The sequence below is a fragment of the Sturnus vulgaris genome, chromosome 10 (genome assembly GCF_052056855.1).
Source record: "Sturnus vulgaris isolate bStuVul1 chromosome 10, bStuVul1.hap1, whole genome shotgun sequence".
Classification (NCBI taxonomy): Eukaryota; Metazoa; Chordata; class Aves; order Passeriformes; family Sturnidae; genus Sturnus; species Sturnus vulgaris.
In genome coordinates this window covers 10,777,247-10,793,424 of record NC_142252.1, presented here as the reverse complement: position 1 = coordinate 10,793,424, position 16,178 = coordinate 10,777,247, and the positions used below count along the sequence as shown (strand labels likewise).

Here is a 16,178-nt window from a genome sequence, read left to right as displayed (position 1 = left end):
ACTGTCGCTTCAGGGGGTTTCTAGCTTTTTGTTTAAATATTTAATGCAACTGTGGTAAATAATAATACCGCCTTACAATCTCTAGTTAAAACAGGCTGACTTTCACTGTTGTAAAAGGCACTTCAGGCTGACTGATTTCAAAGAGCATTCCCTGCACGGGAGAAATAATTGAATTAAACTATTTACTAGGACAGCTCTACCTTTTAAAGCAGCCATGTGAATTCTTACTCTTAGTATGCCATAAAAATGTACACAGTCAGAAACACAAGGTTATCCATGTGACACAAAAGTAGCATACTCCAAGTGATGATAACAGCTTTGAAAGTGTTTTATAATGCAAAAAGTTTTTTGAAGGAAAAGACAGAAATTTTTAATACTGTCTTCATGAGCAAACTGCTGCAGTTGCATTCACATTAATCTGAAAATCTTCCAGTTACATAATTGTGGATGCTTATGCTCTTCATCCTGTGAAAATATGGCTGAAGTTTGAGGTGCCGTTACATTAACTGGTAATCGGCTCACAATCAGTTTATTAGCTGAAAATAGCTGGCTTTGCTCTAATACTGTAGATTACAGATTTCACTCTGTGGTATGCAAATCCTGTACTGAACTTCAAGTCAGTCACACAGCAAAAACAGACAGGCTCTAGTAACCCATGCACCAGCATGCAAAACAGCAATACTATTAAAAAGTTGACTTTTTGTAGAAAATTAGACTGAAGTTCAATATCTTCTGTGGCAAAACTTGTGGAATTCTCTCATGAGCACTGCAGTTCAGTAAGTTGGGAATTTTAGGATTATTTTTGGTTTAGCATAATTATACCCTTATTCTGTACTCACACTGTAGAGGTCTTCCTGCTTTTTTAAACAGGACTCTACATTTAGATTTGAATTGTTAAAAAGTTGAACAATTTCATACTGCTTTGATTTGTCAGAAATTAATCTGGCATTTTGGGATCCAGAGCAGTGTATCATGCTTCTACACTCTCCAACAGTGTGACAACACTCCTACTAAAAATGAGCATGCCAAATTGAAGTTGTTGATACTTCAATTTATATAACTCAACTTTGGTGGTATGTCACCTGGAGGTCATTAAGTGTGCAACCCAAATTAAATCAGCTTTCCACTGTGGTTATTATTTGTGCAACAAATCAGTGGCAGCAGCAATAGGTAAACAGTGCCAGAAAGTGCTCTGTTTTAACCACTGTTACACTGATCTGATAAATAAGGCAGTTGGACTTGGTTTGGAGAATTCTCAGTCTGTAGTTTAGTGGAAGGTATTTGTGCTGCCTGACTACATCACTGGTCAGCTTGAGTGCTTGCTCTGCACTTGATTCCAGATTGAAAGCCACTTTTTAAAGCACTTCCATTTTCCTTTCTTTGCCAAGTAACATTTATACAAGGTACTGGTGTTAGTAAGTCTAATGAAGAGCTAAGCTCACAGCATTAGCTACTCAAAACTGTATTTACAGATGAACTTCTAAAGGAAAGTAATTGCTTGGAAATGTCGTACCTATAAGGGTGATTTAGCATTAGAAGGAAAATAGGTTTGTGTCCTCAGAGCTTTTTCCTGTCCAAGAACAGCCAAAACAGAGTGACATGTCTCACACATTTAAAAAAAAGAGAAGTTATTGGACAAATTCTGTTTAGAGTTTGAGAAGGTAGATTGGTGCCAAGCAGCATGCTGGGAATGGCATTTCTGAAGTTGGAGTAGGAAAAGCAAAGTCTTCAGGTGAAAAGGAAGTAATTAAGAACAAATTTTAAAGATGATGCACCTGAATAAGTAAGTCCCATTTAAACAGGAAAAATGTATTTAGTGTATATGGTACTTCTGTATAAATGCTGTTGGTCCTAGGAAAAAGAAAAAGTAACCAGAATACCTTGTTTTAAACAAGCATTCAGACACAATAGATGCATCAGAAACTTGGAAAAATCAGAACATCTCTAAGGGGAAATGCAGAAGATTTTGTACAGCACTGTAGATACAGAAAGCAGCAGAAAATCCAGATTAAAATCACTGTTGATCAAATTTGTACTTATCGTGGGAAAGGGACAGGAAGTGTACCCAAATTTTGTATACACAGTATTAATAGCCTCTGGACCTGGCTTGTAGTACTGAATAATAACATGGCAGCCCAATAGATCATTCTGAGAAAAGTTGATTTCTCAATAACAACTGAAATCGTACTGGGAATTACTAGAAAAAACAGTAAGGACTGCAGTGTAAAACTAGGTGCATATAGTGCTTTATATCTGGAATACTACAAACTCATATTCTTGGAAAAAGTATGGCTTAACTAGGAGAGACACAGGAGGGCAGCAACAAGGACTGAGGCTATGGAAAGGCTTTGACAGAAGAACAGATGGGCTCTGGCCTGGAAAGGAGAGGACAGTGGATTCCCAGGTGTCTCAAAAATCACCAGTGACACAGTGAGCATGCATAGAGAACAGCTGCACACAGGTGCTTATTAAATTGAGTGTCATTAACAGAAGATACCAGGTGATGACAAAAAGAATGTTTTTGTATCAGTCTATGCAAATTGTAATATTTGATTTTGTTCATGCCAAAAGTTTATGCAAGTTCAGAAGGGGGTTGTGTCAAGTGCCTGAAAGGAAATCCTCAAATAGCTGTTAATAGCAGTGTAGAAGTGTAGGGGTTTTCTGTCTCAGTGACTGCAGGCTGCTAGAAACTAAACTGGAGAAATACTGGACTGTAAATTTTTCAGTTTGGAAACTTGCTGGGAAAGGAAAATAAGTTACCTTCCTTTCTAACATGCAGTATTTGGCCACAGCACATGGGAGAAGAAATGCAGAGCTCTCAATAAATGCAACTTTTGATCCTGTGCCATAGATTGGAATTCAGTTATGAGTCAGTAATTACAGCTTGGTGGTAGTAGGTTGGTATGACACCAAGCTGTGCCAGTTTAGGCAGCAGCAATGTAATTGTACCGGTTAAAATTATAACAACACATCTTATTTTCCCTCTTAATGTGATTATGCTGAAATAAATAAAGGTGTATAAACAATAGGTTTTACAAGTAATGAGGTATGAGCCACAGAGGAAATGCTGCATATAACTGGCAATTACACCCAGCACAAAGCATTAGATTACCAATTGAAAATTCTATGTACAAACTCAAGACCTGTAGAGCTTCCAAGCTTCCTGGTTTAGGTATAAGAAAGTAAGTATTGGAAAACAACCTAACAAGAAAATTGGCATAAGCTTGGAGAGGTCATGGAAGACCCACCAGTGAGTTGTTTTTTAAAGACTGTATCTCATAGATGGGTTGCTTTTCCAAGGATAAAGATGTTGTCCTTGTAGTAGAAAGGGTTTTTAATACCTGTGATGACAGTGTAAGGCCAGCCTAAATGCCCCAGCATTTCCTAAATCTGTCTGAAGTTTATATCTCAATTTCCAATTTTATATGCAGTTAAAAACATTTTGAGAGTCTCAAAACATTTTGAGAAACGGTGGGTTGTGAACACACAGGACGATGAACAGACTGCTTTTCTAGCTGCATCCAAAAAAGCAAAATTATACCGAAGTAAATAGGTCAGTTCACAGGAGGAGTGTTTCACATTAGAACAGAAAGTGAAATATAAAAGCAGAAAAATAAAACAGTTATTTTGGTGACAGGGCTTCAGGTGACCTTATTGGCTTTAGTACAAGTGAAGGTTCATGTTTAATAAGGCCTCCGTCTTCGCTTTTGAATCTACTTAATGAAGTAGGAAACTTTAAACTTTGTTCCTGCACTGGTGAAGTTACTTTAATTGAGAATGTGCCATTTTAAAACTGTAGGCATGCCAGTCACAGAAAAGAGAAAACATTTCTTGCACTTCTTTTCCTTAAGGACCCTTTACAGAAAACCAAGACTCTAGACACTTACCTCAGTGCATACTAAAATCACCAGAGAAAGAATAGGCAATAAAAGCAAGCTGTGCTCTTTTCAGAATGATCTCACTTTTAATTTTTTACATGCAGATTTGAATATCTCTTTAATTTCGATAATACTTTTGAGATTCATGATGATAGCGAGGTGCTGAAGAGAATGGGAATGTCCTTTGGGCTTGAAGCAGGCAAATGCTCAGCTGAGGACCTAAGAACTGCAAAATCACTCGTGCCAAAAGCTTTAGAAGGCTACATCACAGGTAAGTTAAATATTGTTCCTGATCAAATCTATAACCTTACTAAACTGAAGCGAATTTAATTATATTAACTTACGTATGCAATATTTGAGGGTTTGTGGGACTTAGTAGGGTTGGTACATGAACCAGTTGTTTTACTGTTCATTTTAGAAGTTTTGTCTTAGTTGTCCTGTTGACTTAATGCACGCTGATTTATAACAGTGTGATATGTGAACTTCATTATCAAGGAATTATTTCTTAAATAACTGAGTTGACACCAAGAACTAATTGTCTTGTGTTAATATTAGGTTTGAGTAACTGAAAGTATCTAAGAGCAAACTGCACAAAGGCAGCTTTTCTCAAGCTGAGGAAAAGGAAAGTGTGTTCTTCTTGCTGTACCTGCAGCTTAAACTTAGCCCAGCATTTTCTCAAGTTTCTGGTGGGCTTCATCTGTAAAGGAAGTGTTACCCAATTAATTAACGAGTACAGACCTTTGTTTTTGAGGAAAGGGAACAAAGCTTTTGCCCTATCTTCTCTACTGCTATATATAAATTAGAATTCAGTTACATTCCATAAAAATAGTACATTTAAAATGGCTTAACATTTCAAACTACATCAAATGTGCTTATGTTTATTAACACTATTTGTGTTCTCCTGATCCGCTTGTCTTGTTGGTTTTAAAATTAAGATTTCATATTTTATTTTTGGTCAATTTTGAAATTACACCTGAAGTCTTTATAAGATGGCACTCACAACAAAAAGAGAAGTTGAAAGAAATCTTGATTTGTTCCTCACAGGTTCATTCAATTCGGTATTATTTACCACGTAATTTATCAGCAGTGTAAAAAGGGGAAAGGAGCAGAACCCATGTCTTTTAATAGTGTTGCAATGCTGAAGTTACTTAATTGCTCCCTTGTGTTGAGGATCAAACTGAAATTTATTTTTCATTTTAAGCCTGCATTAATTTACCTCTAGGGAACAGGATTTCCTTACATTTGCAAAACACCCTCTGTCATGACACTATTTACTGAGTACTTCCCTAGTAGCAAACCAGCAGCCTGGAACATATATAGAGTTTTAATCATAGGAAATGCATTGATTTTATTTTTTTACTCAAAAATCATTAAAGCAAGTAATGTACTCTTCATACATGGGATACATTCAGCTGTTTCAGCTTCTGTAAAAATTGGCTCAGAGGCATTCCTACTAGTATATGTATTTTAAAATATATATGTACTTTAATTTACATACCGGTACATGTATTAATTTTAAAGTTTTATTCTATCTGTTGCTTATTACTTAATTATGCTACACAAATCTACAGTTAAGAGTATGAATTGCTTAGTGATGGTTTCTAATTGCAGTAAGTGACCAATAAAGGAAACAGATTTAAATGTTTTGCACAATATTTGAAAAGCCAGCATTTGCCTGATTATATATTTTTGGTTATCTTCCCATTTTAACCTTGGAAGTTTTAGACATTTTCTTACACAGCAAGAGTAAAATAAATAGAAGGGCCATCACTGGTTTCTAGAATTCATCGTTACTTCTACTTTGTCATGATGGCTCTTTGAAGAACAATGGCTTCAGTTACTACTATACAGAAAAAATAGATTCAGGTTTCTTATTTATTCACTAAATAAATTTGCTGCAATCAAGATTAATTATGATCCCAGTAGCTGGCTCCATGGACAACTGCTCTAGAATCCAGTCCTGTTCTAGTATGTCCCAGTAGGTGAATTATTTCCTGTACAATGTTAGTTTGACCTTAGCCTGGTCATTTTTTTCAGATAATTCCTGACTTTCAGACACTAACAATAGTTTGTACTATAATGCTTACCACTACACTAGAGAACCAGTTGGAAGAATCTTAAGTCTACACCAGTTCAATTAAAGAAATTTTAACTTGACAAAAAATGTTGGACCTTCTGAGCTTTGAAAAGCAGTAACTTTCTATTTGCATTAAACAGCCACATGAATTGCTTGGAACTGCTGAACTGCTGATGTGCATATCAAAGCTTTATTGGTGGGTTTTCTTTTGAAGAGGATAGTGTGTTTTAGCCATTCTTCAAGTGCCCGAATTTGATAAAAGTTGTGTCTTCTAAGTTTGCTATTTTCACAATGTTTTAACAAATAAATGTATTTTTGTTATATGCATTTTAAATAATACAGTGGTGTGATCCCCAAGTATGACATGGTACTGAAATCAGCAGAAGCTAAGGCATATTGACCTCATAGAGAAAAAGATTCTGTGGATGTTAAATGGTTTTTGTAACACACTTTCCTGTTGTTTGAGTGTCATAACTGATGATGTCTAAAACATGACATTGCACCAGCTTAAGAGGACATCCCGAGGACACAGTCATAATGATACATTCCTGCCCATTTCTGCATTTTGACCCAGGTGCTTTTCTCTGTGCTCTCCCTGAGCTGGTTCCAGATACTAAACTGCAGGCTTTGTCTGGCAGAGGAGTTTGCAACAATTAAATAAAAACTATGTAGCAAAGGGCTCCAACCAGAACAACTCAAATGGAAAGGAGGGAGCCAGGTTGCTGCCTGAGCAGACATACTCCACCGTCTGGGACAAGCATGAACTCGTAGAACAGTAGCCAGAGTAACATCTCTGTCTTTTGGGCTGCACACATCCTACAGGCACTTAACACAAAACCAAGTCCCACCTTTGTTAGTTAAGTCCTGACTATTAGAAATGAGGCTGCAGATTTTAAAAAAAAGCAGGAAATAAAAATTCTGAGGCACTAACAGCTAGGTTAGCATTATCTCACCTTATGTATCCCACTAAGGCGGTGGGCAGACAAAGTGGTGCAGTTGGAACTTGTTTTTTTGCCTTCTGTGTGAAGAAGTGCTCTGCTGTTTACCTGAATAACTAGAAAATGGGCTGGAGTTGGAACTAAAGAGCTAAGAGCACCCATTGCCTGAGCAAGTTTGTTCAGATGCCAACAACACTCCCATGCAGCATTTGCACATTAACTGTTAAAGCTATTGAGAGTATTGCTTTAGAGCCTTCTCAAATAAAGTATAAATTTCTACCAAGTGTATCTGCTACAAGATATGCCTAGTACATAACAATGCCACTATTAGATTGGACTGCAGCACCTTGGGAAGGTTTATTCAATCTGCTTTCCCTGGTTTTAAGTGTAGCTATTCGTAATTGATTTACACTGCCAGAAGAAATAAGCATTTTCATTGTAGGCAGACTTCTATTTTGACAGACTTTTTCGTACTGGGAATGGCTTCAACTTCCCATTTTTCACAAACTTCTTATCCCTTGCTCCTAAGAGCCCACTGAAAATTGAATTTAGAAATATAAGGCAATGAAAATATGAAACAGGAATAGGCTTTTATGAACCACCTTTCTGCCATGCTTCTACCTTGCTCTTTAGAAAGAAAACTGATGAGCTATTATCCAGAAATGTTAATAAACCACAAGATTACTAGCAGTGTCTTGTTATTCTTCTGGAATATTAAACATGTACACACAGGTACACTCCTTTAAAATACCAGGGAACAAAACTGTGGTACACCTCTATTAATCTAAATACAATGCAGTCATTCCAAATGGTTTAGCATCCTCCTGCACAGACAGGAGGAAGCTGTCAGAACATGTTCTCTGTAATAGGAAACCTGCATTTAGGACAATCTTGATGAAAGACATCCAGCTCCATCCACATTTAACTGTTCTCATCTATTCGGTCCCCACAGATCACCCTAGAACTGCCACTTAGTAATGTTTGCTGTCAAATTCCAAGGACTCCTTGGTGCCAGGAGCACTACCCTTGCTAGTCTTGCTTTGTAACATGACAGTTAAATACCTTCCTGCAGCAGCTTTCCACAGCACAAACCAAGGCAGCCTGTGGATCCATCCCAGTGGATGGTGAGCCAGTTTACATAGCTGTATCAACCTGCTTAAAACAGTCCCTGTGCTAGGCACTGCCAAATGTAGAGGAACTAAAGCGTGACAAGAACACAGAAGAACAAATGAGAATGTATATGTAACAAACACAGTTATTCCTCTTACTTGTTGTAGAACAATCCTAGATAATTATGAGTAGTACAGTCCCAGTTACTGCCACTGTGCCATCTAAAACAGAGGCATAGAATTTAACAGTAAGGACTCTTAACTTCTGATTTAATGCATCTAGCTGGAGCACATGCAAGTACCATGCAAAAGAACTACACAGTCTTGATAACTTTGTTTTGATGTTAACTTTGTGTCAAGATGGAATTTGGGTAGGTGAATAGAACTGCCTTATCTAAGAAACAAAACACACACACAAAAAAAATCGTGTAAATGTATTGGGTCAGTGGACCCAATTGGCAGAAATGTGCGTAACTGGAAAACTGGAAACAACTGACAGGCATAACTTGGTAAGGAATTTGAAAACAAGTACTATGGGGGTTGTAAGTAACCTCTTCAGATCCCTCAGAGGGCTTTTAACAAACTACCTCAAGAAACTCGGCATCATTGCCAGTCCATTTTAATGGCCTTAACCCCCATGTCCTATCCCTAGGGAGGAGTGTGCCTTGCATTGCTGTATGCAGTGTACAACAGGTTCTCTCTTCTGTTCTTGGCACCAGCCCTTTGCCATGGTCTGTGCCTGTCCACAGCTGCTGCCTGGCTCTGGCTGGTGGCAGAATGGATGGGGAGGCCATGAGAACACCAGGCAGAAACTGCCTTTGGCCACCAGAACACACACAGCAACACAGAGACTGCCTGGGTCACTTCACTGCACTGTCTCAAACCCAAATAAATACAAATCCTTTTGTACCTTCATCACGTGGGGCAGCCAAGGCACTTGGAGCTGTCGGGGCATTTCACAGGGTCAGGCTGTGGCAGTAAGTTTCCATGAAGGACTCCAGAACTCTTCTTTCAGATACCTGTGATTGCATACAGCCACCAGCCAAGTGAATCTTCTTCAGACAGACTGAAAAGCTGAGTGCAAGGCTTAAGTGCATCCACAAACACACGATATAATTTCATCTTGATTAAACAGGACACATCTACAGTATAAAACTCAAGCTACTGGTACCTTCTAAACTAAATTAAGGGATCCTAACTGCAAAGAGAATTCAAAGTTTAAAGTTGCAAAAGGAAGAAAAAAATGTAAGTAACTATCATAAATAGTTATACTTTCTTCTAGATATGTCTGCGGGATTTTCATGGATAAACCAAGGGTTACTTTCAAGTTCAGCACAAGCAGTTTCCCATTTAGAGGCAGCTGGAGGCACTTATGATGCTAAATCAAGGTAAATCAAATAATTTTTTATTCAGGGATAGCTATACATGCTTGTAGTACTTTAGTAACTGTGCTATTTCATACCATTTGCATGCAGAAATTGAAATACTTTCCTATCATGGTTGATTTTGATTGTGAAAAAGTCTCTAACTCTGTCTTCCTTGAAGGCTAATTATATTTGAAAGGTCAAATCAACATGCTTTGAATGTTGAACATACCAGCTATTTTGTACCTGTGTTTCATAAGAATAGAATCCCTTTCAACCCCCTTTTCCTAATTAACCTTAAATTCCTGCCTGGGCATGGACTACAGATAGATAATTACATGCGGATAAAAGTTCAGTAATATTTCTGAAGAATGCATAAGAATGTCTGTTCCCTAAATGCCCTGTTTTAAGTTTAAGCTCTCATGAAAGAAATTTATCCACACAGCTTAATAAGAATTTAAAATTAAAAACCAACAACCAAAAGAAAACCGCCATGCACAAAACCCCAACGTAAAACATACCTCAGCAGTCAGACTTTGCTTGGAGGTTACCTGTACCATAAAAAAATGGAAATAGGGATTATTATAGGAATTAATATTTTGGAGCAGGCTCTTTCTCATAGCATTTAATAGCTTCTTTTTATGTTGCAAACATTTCTGTGTATTAATGAAACCGTGATGGATTTCCTTTTTTTTTCCTTCAGCTTAAGCAATTCTACTAGTTGTTTATGAAAGAGAAGTCACTCAATAATCTTTTTATGCAACTTTCCTATGTTTTATCAGCTCTCTTAACTAGTACATGTGTTTACTGTAACACTTTGAGATTATTTTCCTTGTTGGTAACATTTCTTCGACTAAAGGAAAAGCTGAGGCCAAAAAGAAAAAGCTTAAAACCTCATGAGAAACCCTCTAAACTTCACCCTTTCTGTTGTTTCGCTAGTGAGAACCCAGGGTTGTGTTTGGATGCTGAAGTGGCCTTAGCAACTGGGCAGCTGCTTGCCCCGAGCAGTCAGCAGTCCAGCAGTGCAGCATCCCGGGGGGAGACGCCCTGCTCCTTCAACGAGGAAGATGAAGAGGATGAAGATGAGGATTCTTCCTCCCCAGAATGAGGACAGTAGAAAGTGGAATATACAAAATGCTGCTCAAATATTCTTAATGGGAGTTCCTGTTTGGATTTGTATGGTTTCTTGCCTTGGTTTGCACTGTGTTCGGTGAACCAAAACAGAAGCTTCAAAACAAGTTTATCCATAGCTGAAATTGAAGAATTGTATAATTGAATACAGTGTGACATGCAGACACAGAGCAAAGTGGGTTTTATAAACTATAAATGAGGGAAAGAACAAAGTCCCTGGAGATTTGGCAAAGTAAACCTTAAGTTCATCTTCCCCATTTTGGAACTCAAGTCTCTGTTTTCCCCTTTTTCGGGTGGAGAAGAAAACAGTCAGTCAGTAAAAGCCAATTCTTGCATTGTCTTTTGGCTGTGCTGCCTTTAGAAAAAGGGGGAGAGAGCACACACAAATGTGCTAAAATCGTTATATAAAACTATCTTGTATGAAGGTGGTTATAGGGAGAAGGAGCTGTTAAAATGTTTGCTGTTTTTCTGTTCAACTTGCTGTATAGAAGATTCTTAAAGTAATATAAATTGCAAGTGATTAAATGAATCTTGAAATAGTTTCTATCCATTTTAGATACTCTAAAAGTAATATTAGTATGAAAGGTTCATATGTTCATTTATATTGCAGGCCTAAGTTATTGTGATTATTCTTAGCCATTATTAAAAAAGTCAGGAAAAAAACAGTATTCTCTGCACCAGCTTTTTTCAAGGAAAATAAGTTAAAATTGTATTTCTAGATTACAGCATATTCAGTGTAGCTTCTCCTTTACTGTTCTAACTTTATATAACCCCTTTGATGTTAGAGCATGTCTTGTTTTTAAAAAAGGCCTCCTACCATGTTAGACATCTCAGGCAGCATGTTTTCAAGGCAGTCTTTTCAAATTTGGAGTGGGCAGATCACATAACTTTTAAAGTCATAGGCTGAGGTTCTTAGGGAAAAAAAAATTAAATTTCAACAATACATCATTTCATGTTTTGTATTCTGGTCAGCTTGGATTCTGATAGACTTTTTTATCAGTAACTTCAGTTGCACTCCCCTTGATGCACCTTTGAAAGTTGTATCAAACCACTTAAAATAATTTGTGGCTCAAGTTACCCAACACATATCCCATGTGAACTGTTAAATTAGACTTACAGCAGGAGGCTGTGTTTTCCACTGCTAACATCACATCCAGTCATAAAGACCTTTAAAAAAAAACCAAACCACTTGAATATCAATGCAAAATACACTGTAGATGTACTCTTCCTGTGGTGTTCCAGTGTCCAGGACTTTGCCTAGCCTCTAAGTTAACTATTTTTCATGAGATAAATCTGTCCAGTTTTTCCACTGTCTGTAGGTGGTTGCCCTGTGTCTCAGCTGTCTGAGGCAGCTGTCCTGGCTCTGTTCCTGTAAGGGGGGATGAGGCAGCTTGTGCTTTTGGCTCACCTGAGCAAAGTTACCCCTGGGCTGCTGGCAGCATCCCTCTCACAGCCTGGGCTGTGTCCACATCATCTTTTTCAGCCAAACCTACACTCATTCCAGCCAGCAACATCCAAAAGCACCCAGCCTGAGCTACAGAGAGAAAAGGAGGCTCCAGCTCAAGAGCTGCCTGTGTGCAGGAGTTAGCACAGGGCTGGCTGCTTACAGGACAGGTAAAACTCTGAGGAGTAGACAAGCACCACCTGCATGTTTACATTACAAACTAAAGCATCCAGATAGAAACTTTCACAGCTACTTCAAACTCCTGCACTGAGGAGTACCATGAGGGAAGCACCAGTATGTAGGTATGGCTCTTGACCGAGCTGTTTTACACAAATGAATGGCAAATGCACAAACTAAAATGCCTACCAAGATATTCACCCTTGGGGCAAGACTGTTAAGACCCATTCTGGGCTCATGGCTGACAGGCAACAGCAGACTGAGGGCTTTACACCCCCTCACTTCCACCGAATCTGTGACACTACCTCCATACCAGAAAAGCTTTACAGATACTAAAGAATATTCTTGCTGAGAGTCAGTGCATTGAGCCAAGTGGCTCACTTTTGAAATGGGGGGAGAAGGGAATAGGTACTCCACGCGTATTACTGTGGAATTGTCAGCTTTTTGATTGACATTTTATTCTTAAGAAACCCATTGCTTTTTTCAAAAACTGCCTTGTCAGTCAGCTTTCATTGGAAAGGGCAGATCAAAGATAACTCACATATGCATGATCCTAAGGAATTCTTTAAGAGATTAAAGAATTAATCTTCCAAAGTAGTTACACCTCCATCCTCCCAACAATACACTAGGGCCACATTTAACTTCATACTTTCTTCACATTTCCCCTCACGATCTGTGTAAAAATCAAAACCAGCAAAACACAAAGCAGTTCCTAAAGAGCAGCACTTTGAACTATAAGAACCTGGCAAAAAGAGGCTTCCAGCCCAGAAATGGAATGTATTTTATTAGCAATCAGTGGGCTTTCTGCTTTACAGGAAGAAGATCTTCAGTCACACCTTTCCTCCATTGATGTCTGTGCCCTTCAAAGCTGCAGCCTGCGCAGCTGCTTGCTTTCTGGCAAACATCAAACTATCACATTTAAAGATAAAAAATATGGGAGCACATAACATTTATTTTGACAGTTGACCCAAGCCTTTAAAAGTAATTTTTCCTGGACTAGTTGAATACAAAGGACAAAACAAGTTAGAACATTTAGAAGAGACTTGAAAAGTAATTTTTTTCCTTGAGCTTCTTTGTGCCAAGTAGCAGCTGAGGATGAAGTTCAACTGAAGAACTGTGGTCTTGGGGCTACACTAAAGTCTGGGAACTAGGAGAATTTGGGGCCTTATCCAGCCACAGTCACTTGTTTATGATCTCAGGAAAACCTTTCAATAATTCCTGGTGATCTTAGCTGCCACATTTAAAAAAGAAACAAAAAACACACACAAAAACCACAAACCAAAACAGGTAAATGCAAGACCTCACTAAAGGCAGCTGCTGCAATTGTGAATAACACAGGGGTTGAGAAAATTAACAAACCACAGAGCTCTCACTAAGCTCACGGCAGTGCTTGTGCTCAGCTGCTTCAACACACAGGCCCTCTCTCCTGCTTAGAGCCAGCAAACACTTTCCACAATAAAATGGTCAGGACCAAGACTGGTTTTCCCATTTTCTATTTTTCTGAAGAATCCAACATTTAGGATATCTACCTAAACTGCAGGACACCCAAAATCCTTGCTCAGAACTGGGCAGAAGTAACATCTGAGATCTAACCATCCAAATCCCAAGGGAAAGCCTCCTGCTTAGGAACAATATGGAGCAAATAACCTAAGAAGAAAAGCAGACTGACCTGGATCAGGTCAGTATGTGTAACAGAGCCATGGTAATTCCAAGCAGATACAGGAACCTCCCAGTAGCCCAAACTTGCATCTCTTTTTAGTCTTCTGTATTGGGTAGAAAAGTGCAATCACTTAAATCTGATTTCTCTGTATGTCACTCTTACGTATTCAGCACTCTCCAGGCATGGTTACTTTGGATATATGGACACCGTAGGATAGCAAAGGATACAGCAAAGTCAGAGTTGGTTTTGGCCCATTCTCCTGTCCAGGCTGAGTGAAACTCCTCCCTTGCACTGCCTGGCTCCTGTGCTGCCCATGCTGCCCACCCACACAAGCCAGGCAGCCAGAGAGGGAAAAACATCTCCACAGCCCTTCCCACTGACATTTTTAGGTCACATACAACTACTCTGAATGGCCACAAAAATTAAAACTATCAGAAAAGGTGAAGTCCACAAAACCAGTCTCCAGGCTTTTTGATGGGTCTGTTAAATTGCTATTGTAACTTTAAACATTAGTAGGTTTGGCTGTGCTGATGTAGAGATTAAATGGATCTCCCAGAATTTCCCCAGGAAAACACCAGCTGAATTACAATCCATCATACAAGTTTCTGAAACATTCCCTGGTCTTAAAGGCCACACTGTATACATGGAAAATACTTTAGAGAAGTATATGCAAATGTTATGACACTGTATCTCACAAGCACCTACTGTAAAAAAATGAATCCTGCTTTGAACAAACCTGTAAGAACTAGGATGTGAGCCTGTCCTCCTTCCTCAGGCCCTGACTGCAAATCATGCCCTGGCACCAAGGCACAGCCTTTGTGCTTGCATATCCTGCACGGCATCAGGAGAAACGCCAGCAAGCACAGGCAGAGTTTTACACCAGGACTTTTTTTTTTTGGCACCTGGGGGATGATCTGGCAGCAGATGAGTCCTTGGCAAGGAGAACTGAGTGCTGAATTCTGGCTGATGTGCCACCAGCCCATGTTCTGAAGCTGCTGCAACAGGCAGCAAGGGGTAGAAAAGGCAGGTCTGGCCCTCCTTCCCCCCTTACCAGAAGCACTTTTTAATATCCACTATATTCTGCATGGAAATAATTGTAGAGACACTTCCTTTTTATATTTAAAATGCAGAAACCACTTGAAAGTCTATTAACGTTTTTAATTAAACTTTTTTTTTAAGAACAAGGCCAGTCATGGACAAAGCTATTTAATGACCTCCAACACTGAACTCAAAGCAGGGTTTTGTAAACATGGTGGGTGGGAAGAGACAAATCCAATTACAAGCATGCTAATTACATGGGATTTGAAGTTTTAATTAATTTTTTTAATCTACTCATCTTACTCTCCCAACATGTATTGGCACAAAGTGTCACACAATGGTGGAAATTTTTCTCCCTTTTCTTGTGCTGAGCTCTTATATCTTCAGGAAAGCCCAAGTTTCCTGTTCATCTTCATTTGCTGCATTTTTGTGAATTCTCCATAGATTTCTTTCTTTCCAAATACCTATAAATTATAAAGTTTTATTTTTGCAGAAAGTCTGCTATTAAGCTATGCTGATTTTTTTGTCCTGATCAAATAGTGTTAATTTCTACTACCACATTGTATGTGGCTAGAAGTGTAAAAAAGAATGTGGTAGTATTTTATGTGCTTTAAACACTGACAAAGATACAAAGAAAAGTGCATATACAAAGTTTTACTTTCCTAATAGGAACACTGGCATTAGCAAATAGTATATTTGATCCAATAGGAAATATTACTTTGTAGTAGCAAACACTTTGTAAATAAAAACTTGTTATTTTTTTAATGGAAATTTTATAGAAGCTTTTTCTGTATACTCAATTGATCCCATGTTTACTGAAAATGCTGCAAGTGGGAATTGTACATTGCAAATGGGGGTGGGGAGCAGACAGTCTGACTGAGGTGAAAGCTGTGTATGCTTTGGAGAAGAACATCCAGTTTTCTGTGAACTGAAATGTAAACCTTAACTGTAGAAGAACTGAATAAAAGAATTTAAAGGCAACAGGACCAAGCTTGTCTTTGAGAAGAACATTGCAGAGAAAAGGTTGTTCAAGGTTAACTCTGCCAGTCTGTGCACTTTGCTAGGAAAACAAGGAACTGCTCTGCTTCACATGGGAAATACTGCATCCTTTGGTTATTGAATATATCACAGTCTAGCAATGGCATCCTCCTTGGCTGGTCATTCAGAGTAACCTCCTATATCATTATCCAGGCAGAGATGCTGGACTTCTGAAATGGTTACATTTTGATAACACCACAAAATGTTTAGGGATATTATTGTCCCTATCCATTCAAGACACACACCTAATCTATACCTAAGAGAAGGCCCCAGGGCGTGTTCCCCTGGTTTCATGCTAGATCTATCCTGTTTAATACCCTTCAA

At 38.6% G+C, this 16,178-nt stretch overlaps 1 protein-coding gene across 5 annotated transcripts in view; it reads left to right on the top strand.

The window, feature by feature from the left end:
- TFDP2 (transcription factor Dp-2) overlaps positions 1 to 15,797 on the top strand; it is a 58,750-nt gene extending 42,953 nt beyond the window's left edge. For all 5 annotated transcript variants that reach the window (XM_088170789.1, XM_014877893.2, XM_014877895.2 and 2 more), the window contains 3 exons: positions 3,983 to 4,149; positions 9,285 to 9,390; positions 10,306 to 15,797. In XM_088170789.1, coding sequence (XP_088026915.1) covers positions 3,983 to 4,149; positions 9,285 to 9,390; positions 10,306 to 10,474 — 442 coding nt within the window. In that variant the 3' untranslated portion in view covers positions 10,475 to 15,797. The remainder of the gene's footprint in view (positions 1 to 3,982; positions 4,150 to 9,284; positions 9,391 to 10,305) is intronic.
- The last annotated feature ends 381 nt before the right edge of the window (positions 15,798 to 16,178 follow it).